Source organism: Cornus florida, unplaced genomic scaffold, assembly GCF_030987335.1.
Source record: "Cornus florida cultivar Cherokee Brave unplaced genomic scaffold, ASM3098733v1 CherokeeBrave_3.0.0_Hap2_Chr04, whole genome shotgun sequence".
NCBI classification, from domain to species: domain Eukaryota; kingdom Viridiplantae; phylum Streptophyta; class Magnoliopsida; order Cornales; family Cornaceae; genus Cornus; species Cornus florida.
The window spans coordinates 72,696,758-72,719,867 of NW_026775574.1; the positions used below are offsets into that span (position 1 = coordinate 72,696,758).

The 23,110-nt window shown below is 32.7% G+C and overlaps 2 protein-coding genes across 2 annotated transcripts in view; one reads left to right on the top strand and one right to left on the bottom strand.

Moving 5' to 3' along the window:
• The window catches only part of LOC132305113 (uncharacterized), a 94,158-nt gene that overhangs the window by 61,733 nt on the left and 9,315 nt on the right, over positions 1-23,110 (bottom strand). The window lies entirely within an intron of this gene.
• Positions 10,091-13,059, top strand: LOC132304569 (uncharacterized). Its single transcript, XM_059802327.1, has 4 exons — positions 10,091-11,099; positions 11,226-11,426; positions 11,535-11,637; positions 12,664-13,059. Exons 1-4 carry the CDS (start codon positions 10,648-10,650, stop codon positions 13,057-13,059), a joined length of 1,152 nt encoding a protein of 383 aa, XP_059658310.1. The 5' UTR covers positions 10,091-10,647.

The following is a 23,110-nucleotide window of genomic DNA, read 5'->3' on the forward strand; positions in this document are numbered from 1 at the left end:
CATTTGCAAGTTGTTCATTTTCATTTTCTTCTATCTCTGTCTCTAGACTTGAACCCAACCTAAGTGGGTTCAAACCATAGGTTAAGTGGTCCGAACCACTTAGACTCTAATCCAATTTCATCGAGCCATATTAAGATTGGTCCGAACTATTTGATTCGAATTGCACCCAATTCAGCATTTATATAGCATATATGTATTTTTGAGTCAGAGAGAGTATTACACGGAAAAAGTTCACCGTATCCACGAGTTTGTAGTGCTGCTACTGGTGGAAGTAGACCGTTGTATCCTGGGAGATAGACGCCACTGAGTCCATTAGCACCATAGCGGGGCAAATCTGTCTTAAGGACATAGTATCCAATACTAGCCTCGGTCCAGGTTTTTTATTTATAATTATTATTTCATTAATTTATTTTGCATATTTAATTAAATATAGAGTTGCATATTTAATTAATGATTTCTTAGCATATTGTTAATTATCTCATGACATATTAGTATAAGGTTTGTTATATCTTAGATGTCACATGAAGCATATATTTTACCATCAATCTTAAGACATAATTGTTCCTTGGGTAGATTTTATTATATGCTTCTATTTAAGATATAAATAAGTGGATATCATACTAATAGTTGAGATATAATAAAATAATATTTTACATATTATTATATGATAATATGCTAAATATTGATGTGTTCAATATTATATGAAATTGAAGCATGTTATATAAGTAGACTATTGAATTATTTATATATATATAATTCAATATTGGTTGAATTATTTTAATTTTGTAATATGATATTAGAAGTATATGACATTACCTTAAACATGTGCCAACTAGAGGTGAAAAAAGGTATTTCGTTACTTTTATCAATAGTTGCACAAAATACTGTTATGTATATTTGCTACGAAGCAAAGATAAACCTTAGAAATATTTAAACATTACAAAAATGAGGTTGAGAATTTGTGAATACAAAATATCTTGTGCTGATATTTGTTTAGAATATGGTATCATTCACGAAGAAATGATGAATGCTATATTGATAAGTTCTGGTTTAACTCAGAATTTGTGGAGGGAAGTTCTGCTTGCTGCAAATTATTTTACTCAATAAAATACCTCTAAAGAAGACGAATGAGACACCATATGAATTATGGAAAAGTCGAAAACCTTCCTATAAATTCTTAAAAATGTGGGGGTGTCTAACTAAGGTTGTACTTTCTCCTAAGAAAGTTAAAGTGAGACCTATAATGTGGCAACCTTGTGGGTGGGTGTGCCGTGGGCGGGTGCAAGAGGCACTGACATGTTATCACATTGAGCAAGTTACAGGTGCACAGTCCCACACCACCTACGTAAGGGAAAGGGAAAGTGATTTTATGTAGTGGTGTAATCTCCAATTGGTATGAGGCCTTTTGAGATAAAACCCAATAACAAAATCGTGCAGGCTTGATCCCAAAGTGGACAATATCATACTATATGATGGAGTGGATCGTTACATAAAACCTTTGATAGGTTATAACATCAGTGCATATCATTTTCTTGTAGGCTAGAACGTCTACATCTTTTGGTCCTAATTTTCTAGTATGTTTATTGGAGAATGAGCCATAAATCTTTTTTCTTAAATTAATTATGTGATATAATTAATCATGTGATATAATATGAAACTATATTGTTATGCAAGTTCAATATTATTTTTACAAAAGTTTATTATTTGAGATTATAATATTGAGATATGTAGTTGAATTACTTAGTGTACGTAGTAATTTAATTTTACAATATTGCTTATTTAATGTGTGATATTATTAATTTTGTATGAGTTCATGACTGGTTTGTGTATTTAATACAACAGACAAAAATTGATTAGTCTAAGTATGTCAATTCTTCTAATAGTCAAGGGAGAAAGATTTATACTAGTGTCTGAGACACGTATAACTGTGAATGGGCTAAATAAGAAAAGATTTTCCGATAACTCTAAAGAGTTTAATGGAAAATGTTATGGATACACTAAGCTAGTACACTGGGACAAGCTAAATCAAACTAGTTAGCTCTAATGTACAATTTAGCTAAAAGCTAAAATGTTACTGAGTTGCAAACAAGGTAGCTTAGCTATAAGTAAAAATGATTAATGAGGTGCACAGAACCTAAGAGGAAGATGAAAAATCTGTTAGTTGGTTCTAGCTCTCAACTTGGTAGTAAAAAACACGAGGGTGATGAGTAGCTATTTTAGCCATAAGCTATTTGAGCTATTCATCATATCTGCTCATGTAGAAGGGAATAATACTACTTGTAAAGTAGTAGTTTTTGAAGAATATTCTTCAAAACAAATTACTCGACTACCAAGGTAGACTACTTAGATAAGTGTGTACTAAAGCTATGAACTACTAGAATTGATAGCTAAACAAACTTAATTTCAAGCTAGCGGTAATAGCTGAAAAGTAGGTGCTCATCATAACCTAGTAGTGAGATATGAGAAGAGTGTACTTAATCTAAGCTAGTAATGATGGTTAAGAACTCACTTTTAACTAGTAATGATAGCTGAGAAGTGAGTGCTCACTCTGTGGTGATTGTATCTAAAGCTTAAATAATAAGATAATTATTTGCTTAAATGATTGAATTATGTAATGTGTGACACATGAAAGGTTATAACATGTTAATATGACTGACTTAACATGAACCTAAATATGAATAACTCAATTTATAAATATAAAAGAGGTAAAAACAAATATTAATTAGAGCCCATTGTAATTAATATCTTTAGCATTAATTCACAGTAATGTCGGTGAATTATCATAAAAATATACTAGAGATAAAGTGAGTACATATGCACTAGAGACTGTTATATATGCTTGTTGAGAAGCGAATATGGAACCTTGAAAAGGTAGATGAGGTGAAGTATTTAATATATGATACTTTCATAGTTGAAAAATCATAATAAATACATTAGAGATAAAATTTTAGGATTATCCCAAAGTTGTGGGGAGATATTATCCATAGATGAAATTTGTTACGAGTCACTCATCTTAACAGAAATACTTATAAATGTGGGGGGTTCCAAGTCCTAAGAGCTTTAGGATAGAACCAAAAATCATTTATATTATTATAACAATAGTGCATATTATTTCCTATGAGGAAAATATTATGGAACAATTAGAAGAGTTCTTTTTTCAGTTGAAGTGCTGAGTTATTTGCTCCAGTTGAAAAGTCAAGTGTGCAAGCTTATAAGTCCTTGAATGGATTAAAGCTACTACCGAGACAATGACATAAATGTGATACGTAAGTCATTGTATGCCTTAAAAAATAAATCATATACTGATTGGTATATTTGATATGAAAGATTTAACATCTGATAATATAGTATATTCTCAATAGAGTGAGATTTCGATAATACTAGTTATGATAACAAAAGCCTAGCTAACTTTTATAGATGTAAATCTCAAATATAAATACTAGTCAAAGTATATCATTGGTTGAGATTGCAAGGCATCTTAATAATTGTGTTTAATTGCACATTTTCAATCAAGGATTGGATCACTGAAAAATAATAAATTGGGTAGTTGAGATACACCCTAAATCCAATATTGCATAGATCGAGGTATTTAACTAAATTGGAGGTGTAACAGTGATGCAATTTGGATATGGGATATTAAAGACTTCAAATCTAAGAGTGGATATGTCTTTTATATTAAAGGTGTAATTGTATATTCTTAATATAACTCAAAGTTAGAAACTTTGAATAAATCAAATAGGAAAGTCAATAGACTTTACCTAGAGGACATTTCAATGTAAGTCTACACCTGTGCCACTAAAGAAAATGATATTGCTAACAATAAGCAATTTTAGGGCACAAAGTATACAGTTTCTCTCACTTGGAAAAATCTCTGCAGAGTGTAATATTTCTAAACACAACCTTGTGACCACATATAAAATTGAGGGTTGTACTAGAGAGCAATTGTACAGATCATCGAGGGGAATGGGATTAAAAGTTGAAAGCTAACGAGTCACCTTAATAGAAACCCAACCTAGTTGACTGGAGATCCCAAGATCTAGGTTCAAAGGGACAACAGAAATTTTGAGTAACTCACCAGAAGCACTGGGAAGATATAAATCTTCTGCCTATTTCTATGATGAGATAGTGCTACCTACAACGAGGATTAGGATAAGCTACGCTTTTAATGACTCTTATACGTTGAAAATTCAAGTGGGGTATGGTAGGATACTCTTAATAAGAAGTCACCTATATGAGTGTGAAGTGGGGCCGCTTCTATGAGAACTATAAAGGCTAAGTTTTCTAGAGCACTCATTGAATACCAGGAGTCGTTCAAGGCCAAAATGAACACAATAATGAGAACCAACTTTGTGAGGAAAGGTATTGTGTGTTTGTTATTGTCTTGGTTTACACAAACGGCTGAACAGTTCAAGACATCGCGTTCACTGGTTAGCCAATAAATCCGATAGCAATACACTAGGAAAGGTTTAAAGCCAAAAGCTACCTATCCTGATGCAGTAACTTTCTGATTATACTTTCTCTAGTGTCTGCATGATCATCTTTTACATTTTACGCAAATTTCCATTCACGTGGGGGATTGTTGGAAATGGGGGCATTAAAAACATAAACTTTGGATGAGATTTGGAATAGATTCCGCTAATAATTTTTTACGGATCTCTAGACGAACGCATTTTTCTCCGTAAGAAGATGAACGTGGTATATTTACTTTCTCAAATCCGTTTCCGGGGGAATGAGAAATTAGTTCCAAAGTGTGGTGTTTTGATAAGCTTAAATGGGTATGCAAAATATGGGAAGTGTTTGTCCTACATGAAAAAAATGTTGAAACAAATTGAAATTTAAATAAGCTGAGTTTAGGATTTGGGTTTGGGCTTGGGCCTAATTGTAAAGTCCAGATTATTATTTTTTGGAATTTTGGATTGGGCCTAATCTTAGGCTGAGCTTATTTAAATGGGTTTCACAAATGGATGGGTTTTTTGGGTGGTTGGATTTTTGAATTAAAAAAAACTACTTTTTAGTTTTTCTAAAAGGTTACACCTTTTAAATTAAAAAACCATATTTTAGTTTTTCTAAAGGGTTACACCTTTTAAATTAAAAAACCACTTTTTAGTTTTTTCAAAGGGTTACACCTTTTTTCGAACCATCATAACCCATGGTTGTACCCACTCGAAAAGGCACATTGCAAACTATTGGAATGGATGTGTCTATTGGTGAACAGACACCATGTGAACCATTGCAACCTATTGGAATAGATGTGTATGGTGGTGAACAGACACCATGTGAACCATTGCAATGTATTGCAATGGTTGTGTCCAATAATGAAGAGATACACCCAATCCGAAAAGGTATTTCTGTTTCTATAAATACCTCTATTTGGATCATTTGCAAGTTGTTCATTTTCATTTTCTTCTATCTCTCTCTCTAGACTTGAACCCAACCTAAGTGGGTTCAAACCATAGGTTAAGTGGTCCGAACCACTTAGACCCTAATCCAATTTCATTGAGCCATATTAAGATTGGTCCAAACCATTTGATTCGAATTGCACCCAATTCAGCATTTATATAGCATATATGCATTTTTGAGTCAGAGAGAGTATTACACGGAGAAGGTTCACCGTATCCACGAGTTTGTAGTGCTGCTACTGGTGGATGTAAACCGTTGTATCCTAAGAGATAGACGACACTGAGTCCATTAACACCACAGCGGGGCGAATCTGTCTTAAGGACATAGTATCCAATACTAGTCTCGGTCCAGGTTCTTTATTTATAAATATTAGTTCATTAATTTATTTTGCATATTTAATGAAATACAGAGTTGCATATTTAATTAATGATTTCTTAGTATATTGTTAATTATCTCATGACATATTAGTATAAGGTTTGTTATATCTTAGATGTCACATGAAGCATATATTTTACCATCAACCACTTCTTATTGTTCTGCTGGTAGTCCTGATGAAATAAAAGAGAAACACATTTGCTCAAGTAGGCCAACCGAGTTTAACAAGGGATCTTTACAGGAGACTGCGCCTATTTTTGATACCCGTCAGTGACTTCTTCTTTAGGAGATGATGTTTGTGCTGGAGGTAGTGCACTGAAGGTGCGAAGTCAATTTTTTATTTTTTTTTTAACTTCAAGTGGAAAATACTTCCTTTAATTCAACTGCTGATAAAAAAGATAATTTATGTTTCTCATTTCCAGGGAGATTTTTCTGTCTGTTCCATGGAACAAGTAGATTCGTTTCTTGCAAGATTGCCAACCTTTAGTCATGATGGTCAAAACCATGATGCGCTTGTCAGTGCTGAATCTGTTAAATTCAAAACTGAATTGGATGAGGGGGATCCAACAACCAAAGCTATGAATTGTACAGGCCAAAATGAAAACTTGGTAATGCTTGAAGTGTCCTATGCTCAGGAACCTCCGGTGCAATCTCAGCCTATCGGCTGTAATGATGGATCAGATCTTTTGGAGGATGTACGTACTGTTTATTTCTTGAATTATTTTAACATTCTCAATGTGGCACTGTTCGCATTGCATTGACTGACTTTCCAGGAATAAAAGCATGGTCACCGACGCAGACAAGACCTGGACACATCAACCTGGTAAATCTTAAAAAATTAGGACACAATCTGTTGGAAATAGTGGCCTAGTTACACACACAACACTATACTATTTGGAAGAGAATAGAAATGGAGGAAAATATTTCTTATTTCACTTGATAGAAAATGAGTACAATGCATATATAGGCCTCACATATGTATGTATAACCATTACATTTAAATGTCCATAACTCTCCTATCTCCCACTAACATAATCTTCAATATGCATAACTCCCACTAACATAGTATTTGTTAGGCTTAACTCTCATGACTCTTTATTTTACATAACCTTAACTCCCACTAAGACAATTTACTACCCACTAACATGCTAAATTAACACATGCATCATGGATACAAAAATACTTGAAAATACTAAATACTAAAATCAAGTTTATTTTCAACACCCCCCTTTAAACTTGATTTTGTAACTTGAAAAACCTTCTTATTAATCTTGGGGGCTTGATCAAAAGTTCGATAGTTGATCTTCAATTCCACCTCCTTCAATAGCTTCTATCTTCTTGGCCATTTCCATTGATGTGTAGGGCTTGTGAAACTTCTTCAAATGCTTGTTTGATGTCTTCACATAATCATATATCATCATCTTTATACAAGCACACCATCGATCTTTTTTCTTCTTAAATTTTTTATGGATCTTCAACTTCACATATACTTCTTCTTTAGAGTCAAAAAATAATTCCATATTCACCCAACCTGTATCAATTACAAAATTCTCCAAACTATTTTTTAAAAAATAATATGAGAATTTCTTATCATCCTGGGCTTCAATCTCATACTTCTTTGGAACAACTTTCTTTAAGAGAAGTTTATCATTCTCCACAAAATAAGCATTATTTGATGAATATGAAGAAATAATAATTTCATCAAATAAGTCAAATATAACTTCTTTCAAGGTGGAATTTGTAACCATACCTGAAGATGTTAATTCACCAACTTGAACTTTTGCCTCTTCTTTAGCACTTCCTTCTTCTAAATCTTCTATTTTCACTTCATCCTCCTTCACTTTTTCAATCTCTTCTTTAACACCTTTTCTTACCTCTTCCTTATTCACCATTTCAAATTCTCCTTCAACTTTTGAATCTCCAAAATCTTCAACTTCTTTTGCATGATACACCTCTTCATTCTCCACAACTTTGTCTTCAAGACTTTCATAATCATCTTTCGTAAACTCATCATTCTCAAAGCATTGTACCCAATACTCCATGGGTAGTGATTCACCTCTATGATTGGAAACGATGGTCTCGAGCATCTTCCAAATACAACTTGGAGTTTTGGACTCTCCAAAATACTCCCAAATTTCTTGATGTATTGCCTTTTGCAACACTACCAATGCCTTATCTTCTTTCTTTTCATGAAGCTTGTTGGACATGCCATTCTTTGGCTCTTCTCCAACAACATCCCACAAATCGCATGCTTTGAGGTATGAAGTCATGATGATTCTCATTCTCTTATAATTAGAGAACATCATCTTTTCACTAAGAAAATACATTTTCTCCCCTTCATCATCATCAAGGAGAAACATGTTTTTCTCAAATATTGAACCTTCTAGGATCAACTTCGTCTGGCCTTCAGGATCGTCTAGGCTCTGAACATGAAATCTGGCTTTGAACATGAAATCTTGCTCTGATACCACTTTGTTGGAAATAGTGGCCTAGTTACACACACAACACTATACTATTTGGAAGAGAATAGAAATGGAGGAAAATATTTCTTATTTCACTTGATAGAAAATGAGTACAATGCATATATAGGCCTCACATATGTATGTATAACCATTACATTTAAATGTCCATAACTCTCCTATCTCCCACTAACATAATCTTCAATATGCATAACTCCCACTAACATAGTATTTGTTAGGCTTAACTCTCATGACTCTTTATTTTACATAACCTTAACTCCCACTAAGACAATTTACTACCCACTAACATGCTAAATTAACACATGCATCATGGATACAAAAATACTTGAAAATACTAAATACTAAAATCAAGTTTATTTTCAACACAATCATGGCAATGAAGATACATTTTTAATGTCTATGGTTTTATTTTGCATGCTGGGGAGTGTCTATCACATATCTGAAATTATGGATTTTAAATTTTATGTTCATAGGCACGCCTAATATGTGTTGGATACGAGTCCGGAAGATTTGAGCAAGAGCCCATGTCTAATAAATTCTAACATACACGACTCCTTATTAGTATTTGTACCTTCTAGGATGAACGCAATGAAGTTAACAAAGCATAAAAATGACAGTATTTTCTTTCATGTAATTGAAATTGACTAATAACACAGTTTTTACCATGAAGAAAAATCAGTGTCTCAAGGTACACCTAGAAAGTACAAGTCCTGACTCTGATCATTGAATGGGGGACTAGCGTTGATTGATTATTTAAAGGGCTAGATAGCTAATGCAGGAACCCTGACAGGGTGTCAAGGTACACCTATTTATATTTGTTGTTAATTCTCTATAGTAGTAACATTGTCTGGTTGGTGTCATAACAGGTAAAAGTTTGTAATATCTTGTAGCAGGTACGGTGATGGGGCAGAGCACATGTAAGTCATTTATAATTATCCTTTGGATGTTTTGTTTTTCTCTTTTTTCTGAAACTATTATTTTGCAATAACTGCATGTTTCAACATTTTTTTTTTTTTTTTTTTTTTGTATTTCCTTTGTGGTCATTGACACTTGTTTTCTATCAATCAGTTACTGCATGCGTGTTCTGCTGGATAAGGTTCCTGAAGGCAATTGGATGTGTGAAGAATGCATGCTGTATGAGGGAACTGAGAAACAGACGCAGAATAAATATGGAAAATTAGTTGGATCTTCAAAAGGTCCAGCCTTGAATGAAATACGCCAAGACGTTCGGAATTCTTGTACTGCCAATACCAAGACTTCTTTGTCATTAGACGACAAATATTCAAATGTCGATAAAAGCAGAAGAGAGTCGAGGAACAAAGTTAGTTCGATTCAACAATTCCCTGATAAGAGACTTGCAGACAATTCGGAATCTGTCTCAGTGGTGAAAAGAAGGGCTCTTGAAACAAGTGCTGGATCACCCAGGGTGTCTTGCCCCTTGAGAAAATCTTTACTGTCTCGGGATTCTTCGTACAAGGCCGTGGATGGGGGGTAAACAAAACCAACCTACAAGATATCTTCTCTTGAAGATCACTGTTCTAATAATACATTGGGGAAGGCACATTTGCTTACTAAATCAGTTCATAATGTCACGAGGTAATTTTTTCTTGCATAGCTTTTGCTCAATATAAATTATCTCAATCATTAGGCAGACATTATGTTATAATGAGAATGCCATGTTTCACCTGCGTTTGGATTTATGAGTTCAAAATTTGGTTTTACATGTACTCTCACAAGGTCAAATTCGGTCACCATTTTAGCCTCAAAATGAAAAATCCAACTGTCAGAAAAAGATACTCTTCAAAAGCAAAAGTTCCCTAGAGAAACTGCTGCTACCGAGAAGAAAAAGGATGGCACTTTCAGAATGATGAGTAAATCTATGTCATTTAATAATGTCAGCTCTGGCCATTCAAATGCTGCTGATTTAAATTTCAAAATGCTCTCTTCAAAATCTTCTCATGTTGAGGATTTCAAGAGATTAAGACATGCAAAAGAATGTAATTCGATTGAGAGGAAGCATACAGGAAAATTAGATAATACACTAGGTAGTTCAACGATGGCTAGTTCCTGTCCATTAAAAAATGATGGAAAAATTGAATCTCATGCTGAAACACTATTACGACATCCTTCTGGAACTTATCATGATCTGAAGGCTGTTCAACGTCATGGAAATTCACAGAATTCATCCAAACCAGCTAGGCATCGGGTTCATAAAAGCTCCAAAAATCCCAATCATCTAGGTAGGGGTTCCTTTCTTTTCCTGATAAACTATCATTTTTACTCTCTTTCTGTTCCTTTTCTTTTCTTTTTCTTTTTTAAAGTTTATTGGTTGTCTGTTCCACACTGAGTAATTTTCTTTTGGTTAATAGATAAATCTGGTGTGGTAAAGCGGATGCGTACGAGTGGGGATCCATCTTCTCATGCAATATCTGACTCTTGTCAGGAAATGAAGCCAAGTCTAGTTGTCCTTACGGATGATCTTGCATCTAGTTCTTTATTGAGTTTTGGTTGTCGTTGTGGTAATTCTGATTCAATTGCAAAAGATATATCACCTCAGTCACGGGAATCTTCCAGTGGGGGTGAGAAAGTCAAGGAGACCTCTGATTTCAGCAAGCCTGGGCAGCATGTTTCAGCTGGAAGTGGAAGTGTATGCTGTCATAAATGTAAGAATATGGGCCACGCTGCAGAATCTTGCCCAATGATTAGTACTCGGGCTCCTATTCTTGATGTAGGAACTTCAAAGGAAGTGGACCGAAGTAGTAGGACGGATCTTAGGCCCATGTTTTGCAATCAACCTGATGAATTTAGGATTTTTTCTGTTCCAAAGCTTGATTATATTTGGAAGTATGCCCTTCTCCACTCCTCTTATTATCTTATTTTGTAGTTTGTTAAATTCGGTTTCGTCAAGATTGGGTAATTGCTGTGGTTTTTAAGAATGTCTTATACACATTTTCCTGACATGCCATGCAGAGGCGTATTTGAAATTCAGAGTAGTGGAAGACTTCCCAGTTTCTGTTATGGGATTCAGGCTCACTTATCTACTTGCTCATCGCCTAAAGTTCCTGAAGAAGTAAAGAAATTCCCTCACAAAATCCTTTTGGAGGAAGTACCTCGTTTGAGTACATGGCCAAATCAGTTTCTCGGGAATCATCCCGAAGAAGACCTGGAAAGGTTTTTTATTTTTTATTTTTTGGCATATTTGCTTTACATTATACACATTATAGGTGCCATCTTCCTTTCAGACTTATTTTTTAACCTTTTCATATACCTTTCTTGCAGCTATGGAAGAAATTATAAGAGCATGTTGGAGTGCATGATCAATTATGATTTAGCTCTTATAGGGAAATTTGATGGAATTGAACTTTTAATATTTTCATCCAATGTTCTTCCTGAAAACTCCCAGTGTAAGGCCTAATCTTCATGCTCTTTGATTTTATTTAAGATTGTCAAACGCATGCAAGCTTATGCATTGGCATTTTCTCAGTTGTATGTTATGTTTTTGGCAGGTTGGAATAAGTTGTTTTTCTTATGAGGTGTTCTTATGGGTTGGAATAAGTTGTTTTTCTTATGTTCTTGGTTTTCTGATTAGTTTTAACATTTTTAAATATGAACATGGATGCGGAAAATATGTATGTTTGTTGTTGACAATCTAGGTCTAGGTGACGAATGTACAGGGATTAATTAATCGTTATAATTATGTAATTGATTCAGAATTCAAAGTTCTTGTGTTAAATTATGTGGAATGCCGTGGGAATGTGTTTGCATAGTGAAAAGAGTCGGGCCCATAATACTCTCTATCTCTCTCTTTTTAAGCAACTTTTTTGGAACATCATGTACTGAAGAGATGTAATTTCATAAAACAGAAACAAAATTGACAGTAGAGAAGCGCTGCTGTTGTGGTATGTACGGTATGTTTAATATTTTAAAAAATAAACTGAAATCTACTAAATGGCTAAAAAGTAACTATGCTAAACAGAATGGAATTCTTGGCAGCAGAAAACGTGTTCCATAGAATGTTTGTAAAATGAATTGAGGGTTCAGGTCTCTACTGGGGCGTAATGGGGGTGTGTGTGTTGAGTTGTGTGTCTGCACTCACTGAAAAACAAAAGGGAAATGAATAAACGATGTTAATAGCAAGAGACATTTTGGCCAATGATTTAGTGAAGTATGCCAGTACATGTTGTAATAAAGTTGAATGGCAGAAAATGACTTAGCCCAATCTATTGGCTGTTGTTGCCTTGGATTAAAAAAAAAAAAAAAAAAAAATCTATTTGGTTGGTGGCTTAGGATTGGTGCTTGTATATTCTCACACTATTATAATCATCTATCAATGCTAAAATTTCAAAGCTTAAATATTCTTCCCTGATTTTGTAAAATCGGTGCTAATTTCTACTTGTTCTAATTGCAGAAAGAACATGAAGTTACTGAGAGAAAGCAAGGAGTTTCAGCAAGTCAAGGTCCAGTGGGTGGCATGTCAGAGGTCATGTCCTCAAAATCGCAAGTTATGGCATCAGATTACAAGGATCAGCTGGGGTTTGAGTTTTTAGATCTTCAACTTTCATTAGGGGCTGGAAAAAATTTGACAACGCAGCGACTCAGGCCTTCATTTCTTGGGATTGTGGAAGAAAAGCATAACCAAGACAAGGTTCCAAGTTGTGCGGCGAGCAAGAAAAACAATGATGGTGGTGAATTCCCAGTATCACTCGATCTTTCCCTTACTTTACCTTCTCATGATAAGCGAACAAGTTCCGAGGCCTCATTCAAACAAGAAGAAGAAAAAAGCAGTTTTTGCTTGAGAGTTTGAGTACTAGCTGCTTGTTTGGTGGTTTCTGGAAGACTTGGATATAGAAATGATGCACTGTAAATAGGGCTTGAAATGGATGTTGTTGGTATAGACTAGGCTAGAATATAATGATATTGATCCTGGTTTTTGTAGAGAACAGATTTTCCATGATATCATAATCACATGACTTTTTAGCTCCCAAAACATTTCTATTGCCTCTCCTTTTTCTATGTTTTCCTGTTCATTTCTCGTTTGATGTCATGAATATCGAAGCAACTGTTTCTTGTTTCATCTTGTTTTATGAAGTGATGAAAAACAGTTTTCATGGCCGAGACAGTTTGATATCTAAAACCCCATTTCTAGGGTTTCTTTCTTTCTTCTCTCCCTTTTTTTCATTCTTTTTTATTTTATTTTTTTATTCGGAAAGTAAAGCAATGTATTGATAAAATAAAAGCATGTGGCAGTTGCGTTTTTTTTTTTTTTCCTAAGATTTAGAGAGGATGAAAAGAAATTGAATGCAATCTTGTTGGTTTTTTGGTGTATGACAGGAAATAGCTTGTGGTGGTAATAAATAAATTAATGGATGACATGTTATTTTTAACAACCAACTATAGACACTACTTTTGGTCCTACTACATTTATTAAGGAACTATATTAATTGAGAAAAATAAACTGCAAAATGTTGGAAGCACCATTCCTCTCATTTTCTTCAAAGATAAAATTTGATAAAATAATAATATAAAAACAACTCATTAATTGATAAATAAATAAATAAATAACTACTAAGAATTAAAAAAGTTCAAGACAAGTTAAATCCAATACACACTTGCCAAAAAAAAGAAAAAAGAATTGAAGTCCAATATAAGATAATTAAACATCAGACAAATGGATATAATTCCATTTGAGGATTGAATTCCATTCACCTCTAGTCTACTTTATTTTGTTATTCAACATTTTTTTGCATAGATTTTTCACCATTGTTTCGACAAATGGATATAAATTTTAGAAATGAATTAAAACTCAAATAAGCTTGACTACTTGAGCTCGTTTTTCACTGCTACTATTAATTATACACAAAAAGAACAAAAATTAGAAGATTTGTATTTCATTTTTTTTTTCTTTTCAAAATTTAGAAAAAATTTGACGCCAATTTGTCTTAAGTTTCCACTTAATTGTCTCTTCTTACTATTTAAAGGTCTTTGATAGAATAAAAAAGATAAAGAGCCAAAAAAAAAAAAGAAAAGAAAAAGAACCCTACTATATACAAAATGTGCAAAATTTTAGTCATGTTAAAAAAACTTTACATTTTTCAAATTGGACAAATAAGGACATTTTCTCAATTTGAAGATTAAAATTCCTAAAATTCCCATAAAGCAAAATTAATATATATATATATATATATATATATATATATATATATATATATATATTAATTTACATATTTATTGAGGGTATTTTGGGTTTTATAAAAAATATCAAAATTGACAATCATGGACAATTTGCTACAAAAATTCAAAAGTTAGGGATGTTTATGCATATAATTATAAAAATTTGAAAATAAACTTTTTTTATGACTGAATTTTTATAACTAAATTTACAGAAAAATGACAACCAAACAAGTTTTTTTTTATTTTTTTGAAGTTTTTTATTTTCAATTTTCTGAAAAATAAAAATTATTTCAAAAACTTACAATGGGCCCACATGCCTAACTATGATGCAGGATTTTTAAAGAAATAGAGAATAAAGTAAATCAAGACAACAAAATACAACATCAATTGTAATGTTAAATAGTACAGTATCTGATAATACATACAAAATAATTGTACGGTTTCTTACTAGGATCAAATACAACATCAATTGCATCAAACAATGAATTAATAAAAATGCACCTTTTAAGTTTATTATTATTATTATTTATTTATTATGTTTTATCAATCACACTGACACAACTTTACTCACCAAACACGCCACACAAATATAAATACAAAGTCTGATGCACTCAATGCACACTTTTTGGCCTTCACATCATCATCAAGACTTGTTGTTTCTAATTATCCTCCGCTTGTTCCTGAGAATCAAACATAAGTAGACTGGTTATATGAAAAGCATTGGCACAATCCTTTTTTCACTAGTCAACATTTGACCACTACTATGCTGGAAAAACATCTTTTACTAAAATTTCATCGTACCTTTCCTTTCCCAACCAACCACCTCTGCACATGGCTATTATCCTCCGCTGATCATGGCTATTCATCATCATCATCATCATCATCTTCATCATCTTCTTCATCATCTTCATCATCATCATCCTCTTCTGATTCCTGAATCAAACAGAAGTAGATGTGTTATATGAAAAGCATTGGCAGAATCATTTTTTCACTAAAATTTCATTCTTACCTTTCCTTTCCCAACCCACCACCGCTGCACATGGCTATTAAGGTCGCTCACATCGTGTTGGTCCTCAAAATCAATTCTTAAGGTTATGCCTCCAGATGTGGTTATGCCTCCAGATGTGAAGGTCTGCAATTTGGGACATAACATCACCCTAACCTCCTTCAAGGATGGGAAATTAAAAGCATTATTTGTCCCACAAAAACATGTCAGGTTTGGTAGCTCCCACAAAAACAGTTCCTTAAGTTGAGAGAACACAATTTCATCCATGTCATCTTCTTCTCCTTGTCCTTCACTTCTAACTATTTCTTCCATCACACTACATTCCCTAATCCCTAGCTCTCTGAGTTGTGTGAGACCTCTTGCTATTGAGAGGGAGAATACATACCTCAGCCTGTTGCATGTACTAACATACAAAGACGTTAGGTTGTGAAACACCAAAAGCCCCTGCGATTCCAATTTAGGTAAATCCCTGAGTGTCAATTCTTTTGCTTGAGAAGACACAATTGCCTTTCTTTCAATGGCACCAAGTCCTTCAAGGTTGAAGATAACCTCCAATGAGTCACAAGATTCCAGACCGAGTTCTTCAACAACCTCAAACCACTGTAGCAGGGTACAAGCATTCACTAAGTTGTTGTATTTCGTCACCTTCATGGATCTTACTTTGTACAATTTTTTCTGAAAACCTCCAATGATGCTTTCATTACCTAGTACCAATTCCTCCAACAAGATAGGAAATTCAACCTGCTCGCAGAAATCAATCACTATGTAGAGCATGTATATATATTCATAAAAATAAATTTAAATCAAACCAAGCAATAATGACTACCCCTTTGTTATGCACATTCTAGTTTTCAGTTGTAATTCCATTTCATGTTCTACAGGTAAATAAAATTATTCTCAAACCATATATGTAACTGCATATTAGCCAGTGGAATTCATTTGAGACTCTGCTTTTGACTTTTGAGGCTCTGCTATATAAATAGATGGATGTAATTGATGTGCCAAAATCCATTAATAATTTCAGTTAATGAAATAACACAAAGCCACCAAAACACAAGGTTAAGTGCAAATCTAATTGAAATCCATTTTAAAATTTTCAGTTGTTTTGAGTGCACCAAATCATTAATTAAGGAAACAGGTGTGTGTGTACCTTGTAGTTGAAGAGATCAGCTTGTTGTTGGGGAATATTACTCTCCTTCAGTACACTTTCTTCTTCACCTCTTCTTGAGCAGCAGATACCGCTGAGCTTTGGCAGCTCTTCAAGTCTTATAGTGTTTAATTGAGGGAACACCAAGGTCTTACCACCACCTTCTTCTTCTTCTTCTTCTTCTTTGGATCCACCAATATTACTGTAGCAGAAACTTTTGAGGTTTTGCAATTTTTTAAGCTTCAATTTCTTTAATTGAGGAAACCATTGAATCACACTGCCTTCTTCAATAGCAGTCACTTCTGCTCCAAATACCATTGAATCACATGATACTACTTCGAGACTTTCAAGGTTCTGTAACATTGGGAATGCATTGGGTGGAATTACATTCACTAGTTTATCGCATTCATGAACGGTGACAAATCTTAGCTGCCGAAAGGATTCTTGTGCTTCCGAACCTAGGAATAATTGTTTGTCCCATATCCTTGTGAGTCTTTTCAATTCTCTAATTTCCAGTTCCTCCAAACCTGGGAACCTCACCTGCAAAATTCATTACATCTCATTTTATTTTCATTAATGTGGGAAAAATCACACAAGGTCAAACTAAAGTACCCCACTAAATTAGACTTGTTAGAATGTAATAGTTAATTTAGATAAATAAGTGAATTTGAAATTAAGAGATATAGGCTTGAATAAAATTGATGTCAGTTTTGAATGTTCAAGGTGATGTTTGGTTAGATTCAACTAAGCAGTAATGAGTGATGCAGTATCAGTCGATATTAGAAGTCAATGAAGATGCTTTTCATGCCGAAAATTTGCTAGACTAATTGAGAATACTATTAAACAATCAAAAGAATTTTAAGAATATCAATTGGATTTCTGTTTTTCAAATATGTAATAATTAATTAGAGTCACCCCATTCATTTTCTAATTTTGCGAAAGTCGATGAAAAAAGTTGAGTTTTCTTTATATATATATATATATAATTTAAATTTTGAAAATTTTCCTGACTTTATAATGTGAGTTTTCTTAATATATATATATATATATATATATATATATATATAATTTAAAATTTGAAAACTTTCCTGAGTTTATAATGTGAGTTAATGCCTAGAAGCTAGTTTTAGAATTTCAAAAAAGGGAGCCGATATTTGCAATTCACTTTTTTAATTCTTTTAAAGGAAATAACAAAAAAAATTCATAAATTTAACTCTTTTTTTTTTTTTTGAACAAAAAATAATATTTATTCAACAAGACAAAATAAGAAATAAAATGATAATATTTTATGTCCAAAGCTCTTATTTAGCAATACGAAGTCAAATAGGCAAGGCCAGCTCTATTGTGTGTCCAGAAGGGGATCATGGTGCATTTGAGCAGAATACTCATTGGTACGTGGTGCAAATTTACAAGACTTTTTTTTTTTAAAATTAAATGGTTCCATATAAATGGTTGAAATTAATTAAGAAGTCCAAACTGATTGGCTTGTGAAAACTTTTCACTAATTTATGGAGCTCAAAAGGGACACTGGCGGCATTGATGCAAAACTAACACAATCAAAAAAAATAATCCCCAAATTCATGCATGTGTCAGTGAAAAAAAAAAAAAATTGCGGTAGTATGATATCCATTCTATTTTTAATTATTTATAATTATTTCTATAGTTAAATTTTAGTTACTAGCTTGCACCAAATATATTATTAATATTTGGTGCCAAAAAAAAATATTATTAATATTTAATACTATTTTAGTTACTAGCTTGCACCAAATATATTATTAATATTTTGGTGCCAAAAAAAAAATTATTAATATTTAATACTATTACAGTGAGTTTGAATTCTATATATGTAGCAAAATCTTCTTGCCTTGGTTAAAAAAAAAAAAAGAAAAAAAAAAAAGAGGAGAATGTGTACTTGAAGATTTAGATTGTAATTATATAAGAATAATATTTAAGTACTCATTGGTAAGATGTACACCGTCTTCACAACTGATATAGATTAATAACAAATGAACACGTCTTCTTTCATTACAAAATCAAAGATGGTTGTAATTATAATTATAATTATTTGTCCAAATATGAGATGGTATATCATCACCGGTGATAACCTAAATATTGTCCATTATATAATACAGATACTTGTCACTTAAGTTATAATTGGGTTCATTGAAAGAGAAAAAAAAAATTTAGAGAGGGGTTAAGATTAAAATATATATATTATTCCATATTTCAAAGGATAGATATTGCATTTGAGAAAAATAATCATTTATTTATAGAGTTAGGATTAAAAATGTCATTAACTAAAAAAAAAAGTGAATTGAATTAGCGTTGTACAAAAATGTTCATCAAGAGAATAAATTTACAATTCAAATCATATTGTGATCTAAAAATTGTTAATTTAGGTATGCAAAAGCTAATATTGTTTTCTGATTGGATAGCAGGCTCCAACCCAAGCACAGTGAATCAGATTTTATTTAGAAAGTAATTGAAAACTAAAGAGAAAATTCTTTTAAAGGCAAAAACGAAGTGCCTAGTAGATACTGAAATGACATCAGTTTGATCTTCGGATGTGTAGTGAAGGATCGGATTCTAACAATGTACATAATATGTAGGTGAATCTTCATTCCTTGCAACGTTTGTTGAACTAGTTAGCAAATAGAGCAGTGAAAAAGCAATTACGTCAATTCATCATATAAAAGGGTTGTGAGAACTGAGAATCCCAATTTGGATAAACAATAGTCCCTGCTTAATAGCTATTATGTTGTTATTTAGGAGATAGAACACATGTACCTTGTAATTAAAGAGGGCTTCCATTCTGCCAAAATTCTGCTCCGCAATTTCTTCTTCTTTCTCGGATCCACAAATGCTGCAGAAACTGTTGAGGTTTGGCAATTGTTGAAGGGTCAAGTGTTTTAATTGATGGAAGACAATGATCTCATCATGCCCTAGATCTTCTTCTCCGTCTTCGCTTAATAGTCCCCTTTCAACTGCAACAATCTCTTCCATCTTCTCACAATCGGTCACTTTTAATTCTTGGAGGTGCACAAGATATTTTGCCATGGATGATGAGAATACATTTATCAAATTGTGACTTTTAGAAATGTGGAGTTGTGTTAGGTTCTGTAACCTTGGGAGAACATTGGCTGGAATCACATTCACCATTTTGTTACATCCATTGACCTCTATGCACTTCAGGAATTGGAAGTTATCTTCTGCTTCATTCAATAGAAGTGATTGTGATTGGTCATTCCATATGGCTTCAAGGCTTTCCAAATTTGTAATACTCAATTTCTCCAAGGCAAGGAATGCAACCTACAAAATTCAACATATATTTTGTAGTTACAAAACTTCAAGATTATATCTATATCACAAGTTTCTGCTCCTATCGTTTTAAAGAGCCCAGAGAAGAGAAAAGCAAAATGAGATGGGGAATTTCACTATTCTTCAATCTTTATTATATGATTTTCATTTACTCTGTTTATTATGAATAATTGTCCTTTTAAATTGTTCAAATGTAAATTTATTTTGTATTAAATTCCTTGATATATAGGTGGGTTTGTAATGTGATTCATATAGTTCCTAATATACATAATATATTTGAGTCGTGATGCCCTAGGGTAAATTGAAAGCTTAATATATATATATTCATGAATATACCTCACTTATGGTATTTTAATATATGACACGTGCAATTTTTATTAAGTTTGATTGTTTGTTTGATATGTGACTGATATTTTTGACAAATGCATAAATAATGGAGTTATGATACATGCATATGACAATTCAGAATTATGATTAAGTGTTACCGAATACATTTCAATTGTGTTAGCTCAATATATTCTTAAGGACTTACTATTGTGATTGGAAATTTATGATTGAAAATTTGTGATCAATTCTTGGGAAAAAGAAATTGTCTGAATTCACAAGTGCAATGAACTAAATTTGACAGGTGAGTTCAGTAATTTGTTATATGGGTTGTACTGAAAATTGTTTGATTGGATAGATTGATACTGTTGAGATTTGTAAACTTGGATGTAAAGGGTGTAAAAACTTCACTTTGGATGGCAAAGAAATACCACTAGATTATTGCTTTGGTGTTAAAGCATGAGATTGTTAATGTCATCAAGTTTTTCAAGTTGTCTAAATTCTTCATAAACAATTCCTCCAATAAAGAAAATTTAACCTGCAAAAATCAGTTTCCACGTGATGATACCAATAACTCAACAAGTATATCTTAGTCATTAAGAGGAACATAAAGGAAATTTCAATTAGAACACGCACATTGGTAGCTCATTTTCTTCTACTAAGACTCGTTTATTGAAAACGAAGTTACTGAAAAATTTTAGTATGGTTTGAAACCAAGAAACATTTCTATATTCTATAATTTAACAGAAAGGAAATCTTATTTTATGATAATAAGTGCTTTACTTTTGGAAAATGTTTTTTTTGGATAATTGCACAAATTTGAAAAGCCAATCAAGAGGTTCATCTTTATGCCAAAATCTTATTTAAATCGTAGTGAGCTGAATTTTTTTTTTAGTGCGCTGAATTTTCTTTCTACAATGATTGGTTTCACTCAAATTCAAAGAGAAATAAAATTTGCACAACTTATGCACATATAATAATCTTGTTTGTTACAAGTTTTAAGACATCCTAATGCATAAATTGATTGGGAATATGTTTCACCCACAAGGTTTCATCATGAGTATATAGTTTACTGGGTTTTCATATAAAATTAAGGAAGGTTTACATTTTGAATTAAAAATTATTAAATATCAAATCAATGAAATAGCACGTTTTTATATATTAAGAAATGCTATACATTCACATTGTTTTCATATTGCTGTAGGACTTTTCAAATTATGAATTATCAGATCCTCAATACGACCAGCAAATTTCATTATTTATGTTACTTTTTGTAATAAAGAATCCAACAGTTGGGCCGGATATTAGTATATTTTGTTATAAGTATTCAATCTGCAATAACAAGTATCCTTTCAATTTGTGAATATGTCAACTAATTGTGGTTCATTAGGTTATAGAAGCCTGTCACACATTTATAATATCACACTTTGTGTTCAATTAGTGAAATTTGGCACTCCTATCTCTTCCAAGTTGTCTAATTTCTTCATAAACAATTCCTCCAAGCAAGGAAATTTAACCTGCAAAATATCAGTTTGCAAGTGATAGTACCAATAACTCAACTAGTATATCTTAATCACTAGGAGGAACAAAAAGGAGGGAAAGAGGGCATAGCTTCCCTTTAAAATAATGGTTTAAGTTTTCTTCCAAGAATTACTTGGTATCTACTGATTTCATATATGAGCTTCACAATTAATGCTTGTAATATTTCATTTTAGTTCTTATTTTATTTAGATAATCATGTATAAGCAGATTAAATAAATTAACAAACAGATTACAACACAATCACATGATATATTCATAGGAGTTCACACATGGTGTTATTTTTTCCCCCTCCTTTTTCGGTTGCTTAATGTGTGGTTTTCTTTTGAATTATAACACTTGGATGAGATTAGCAGAATACTCCTGGAATCCATATTTCCTAATTTATAACCAAGTCATCAAATAATTAAAATAGTCCAATAAATAAGTGAATATAGTAGTATTTTTTTCCGCATGACGATTTGTCATATTGTCTTCATTGACGCAAGTCTCAACACTTACTGGTAGTACTCACAAAGATTTATTCAATTTTATGGTAGCTTCATAGTTGTCATCCCAATGAGACCAGACCACCAAATAAATGAAATTATGCATCACTGCATATTTTTAGTTTGTAGTAGATTATAATTTCAAAGTTAAATTATATTAATTTTTTTTGAGATTTTTAAATTTAATTATTCACACATACTCAGTTTAAAAAATTTACATTGACCTCCTAAGAGTAGTTGACTTCGTAAGAAGATTTAAATGACAGGAAGAAAAATGAATACTAAAATTTATCAGAGACTAAATTTAAGGACATGTGAGTGAAATAACACAAAGCCAAAACACAAGGTTTCGTGTACCCACTAATGGTTAATTAAGATTAATTAAGGACACGGGGGTGTATGTACCTTGTTGTTGAAGAGTGCTTGTTGTTGGGGAAAATTACTCTCCTCCACTACCAATTCTTCTCCTCCTCTTGTGGAGCAGCAGAAACTAGTGAGCTTGGGTAAGTCTGCAAGTCTCATGGTCCTTAATTGAGGGAACACAACTGTTCCTTCTGCCCCCTTTGACCCTTCAACTTTAAATACCTCTTGCAGGGACTCACATTGTAGCACTTTGACTTCTTCTAGGTTCTGGAAACTTGTATGCAATTCTGTTGAAGCAACATTTAATAGCTTGCGACACCATTCCAATTCTAACTTTCTCAGTTTGGAAACACAGTCGTTTGAAATTGTGCTGTGCCATATCTCTTCCAAGCTGTCTAATCTCGTCATAAATAATTCTTCCAAGCAAGGAAATTTAACCTGCAAAATATCAGTTTGCTGGTGATAATACCAATAACTCAACTAGTATATCTTAGTCATT

Excerpts from the sequence above, each read along its gene's own strand:
- LOC132304569 (XM_059802327.1), top strand. The coding sequence starts at position 10,648 with ATGCGTACGAGTGGGGATCCATCTTCTCATGCAATATCTGACTCTTGT. Across the intron at positions 11,100-11,225 it reads AAGCTTGATTATATTTGGAA|AGGCGTATTTGAAATTCAGA; the intron begins GTATGCCCTTCT and ends CATGCCATGCAG. Across the intron at positions 11,638-12,663 it reads TTTTAATATTTTCATCCAAT|AAAGAACATGAAGTTACTGA; the intron begins GTTCTTCCTGAA and ends TTCTAATTGCAG.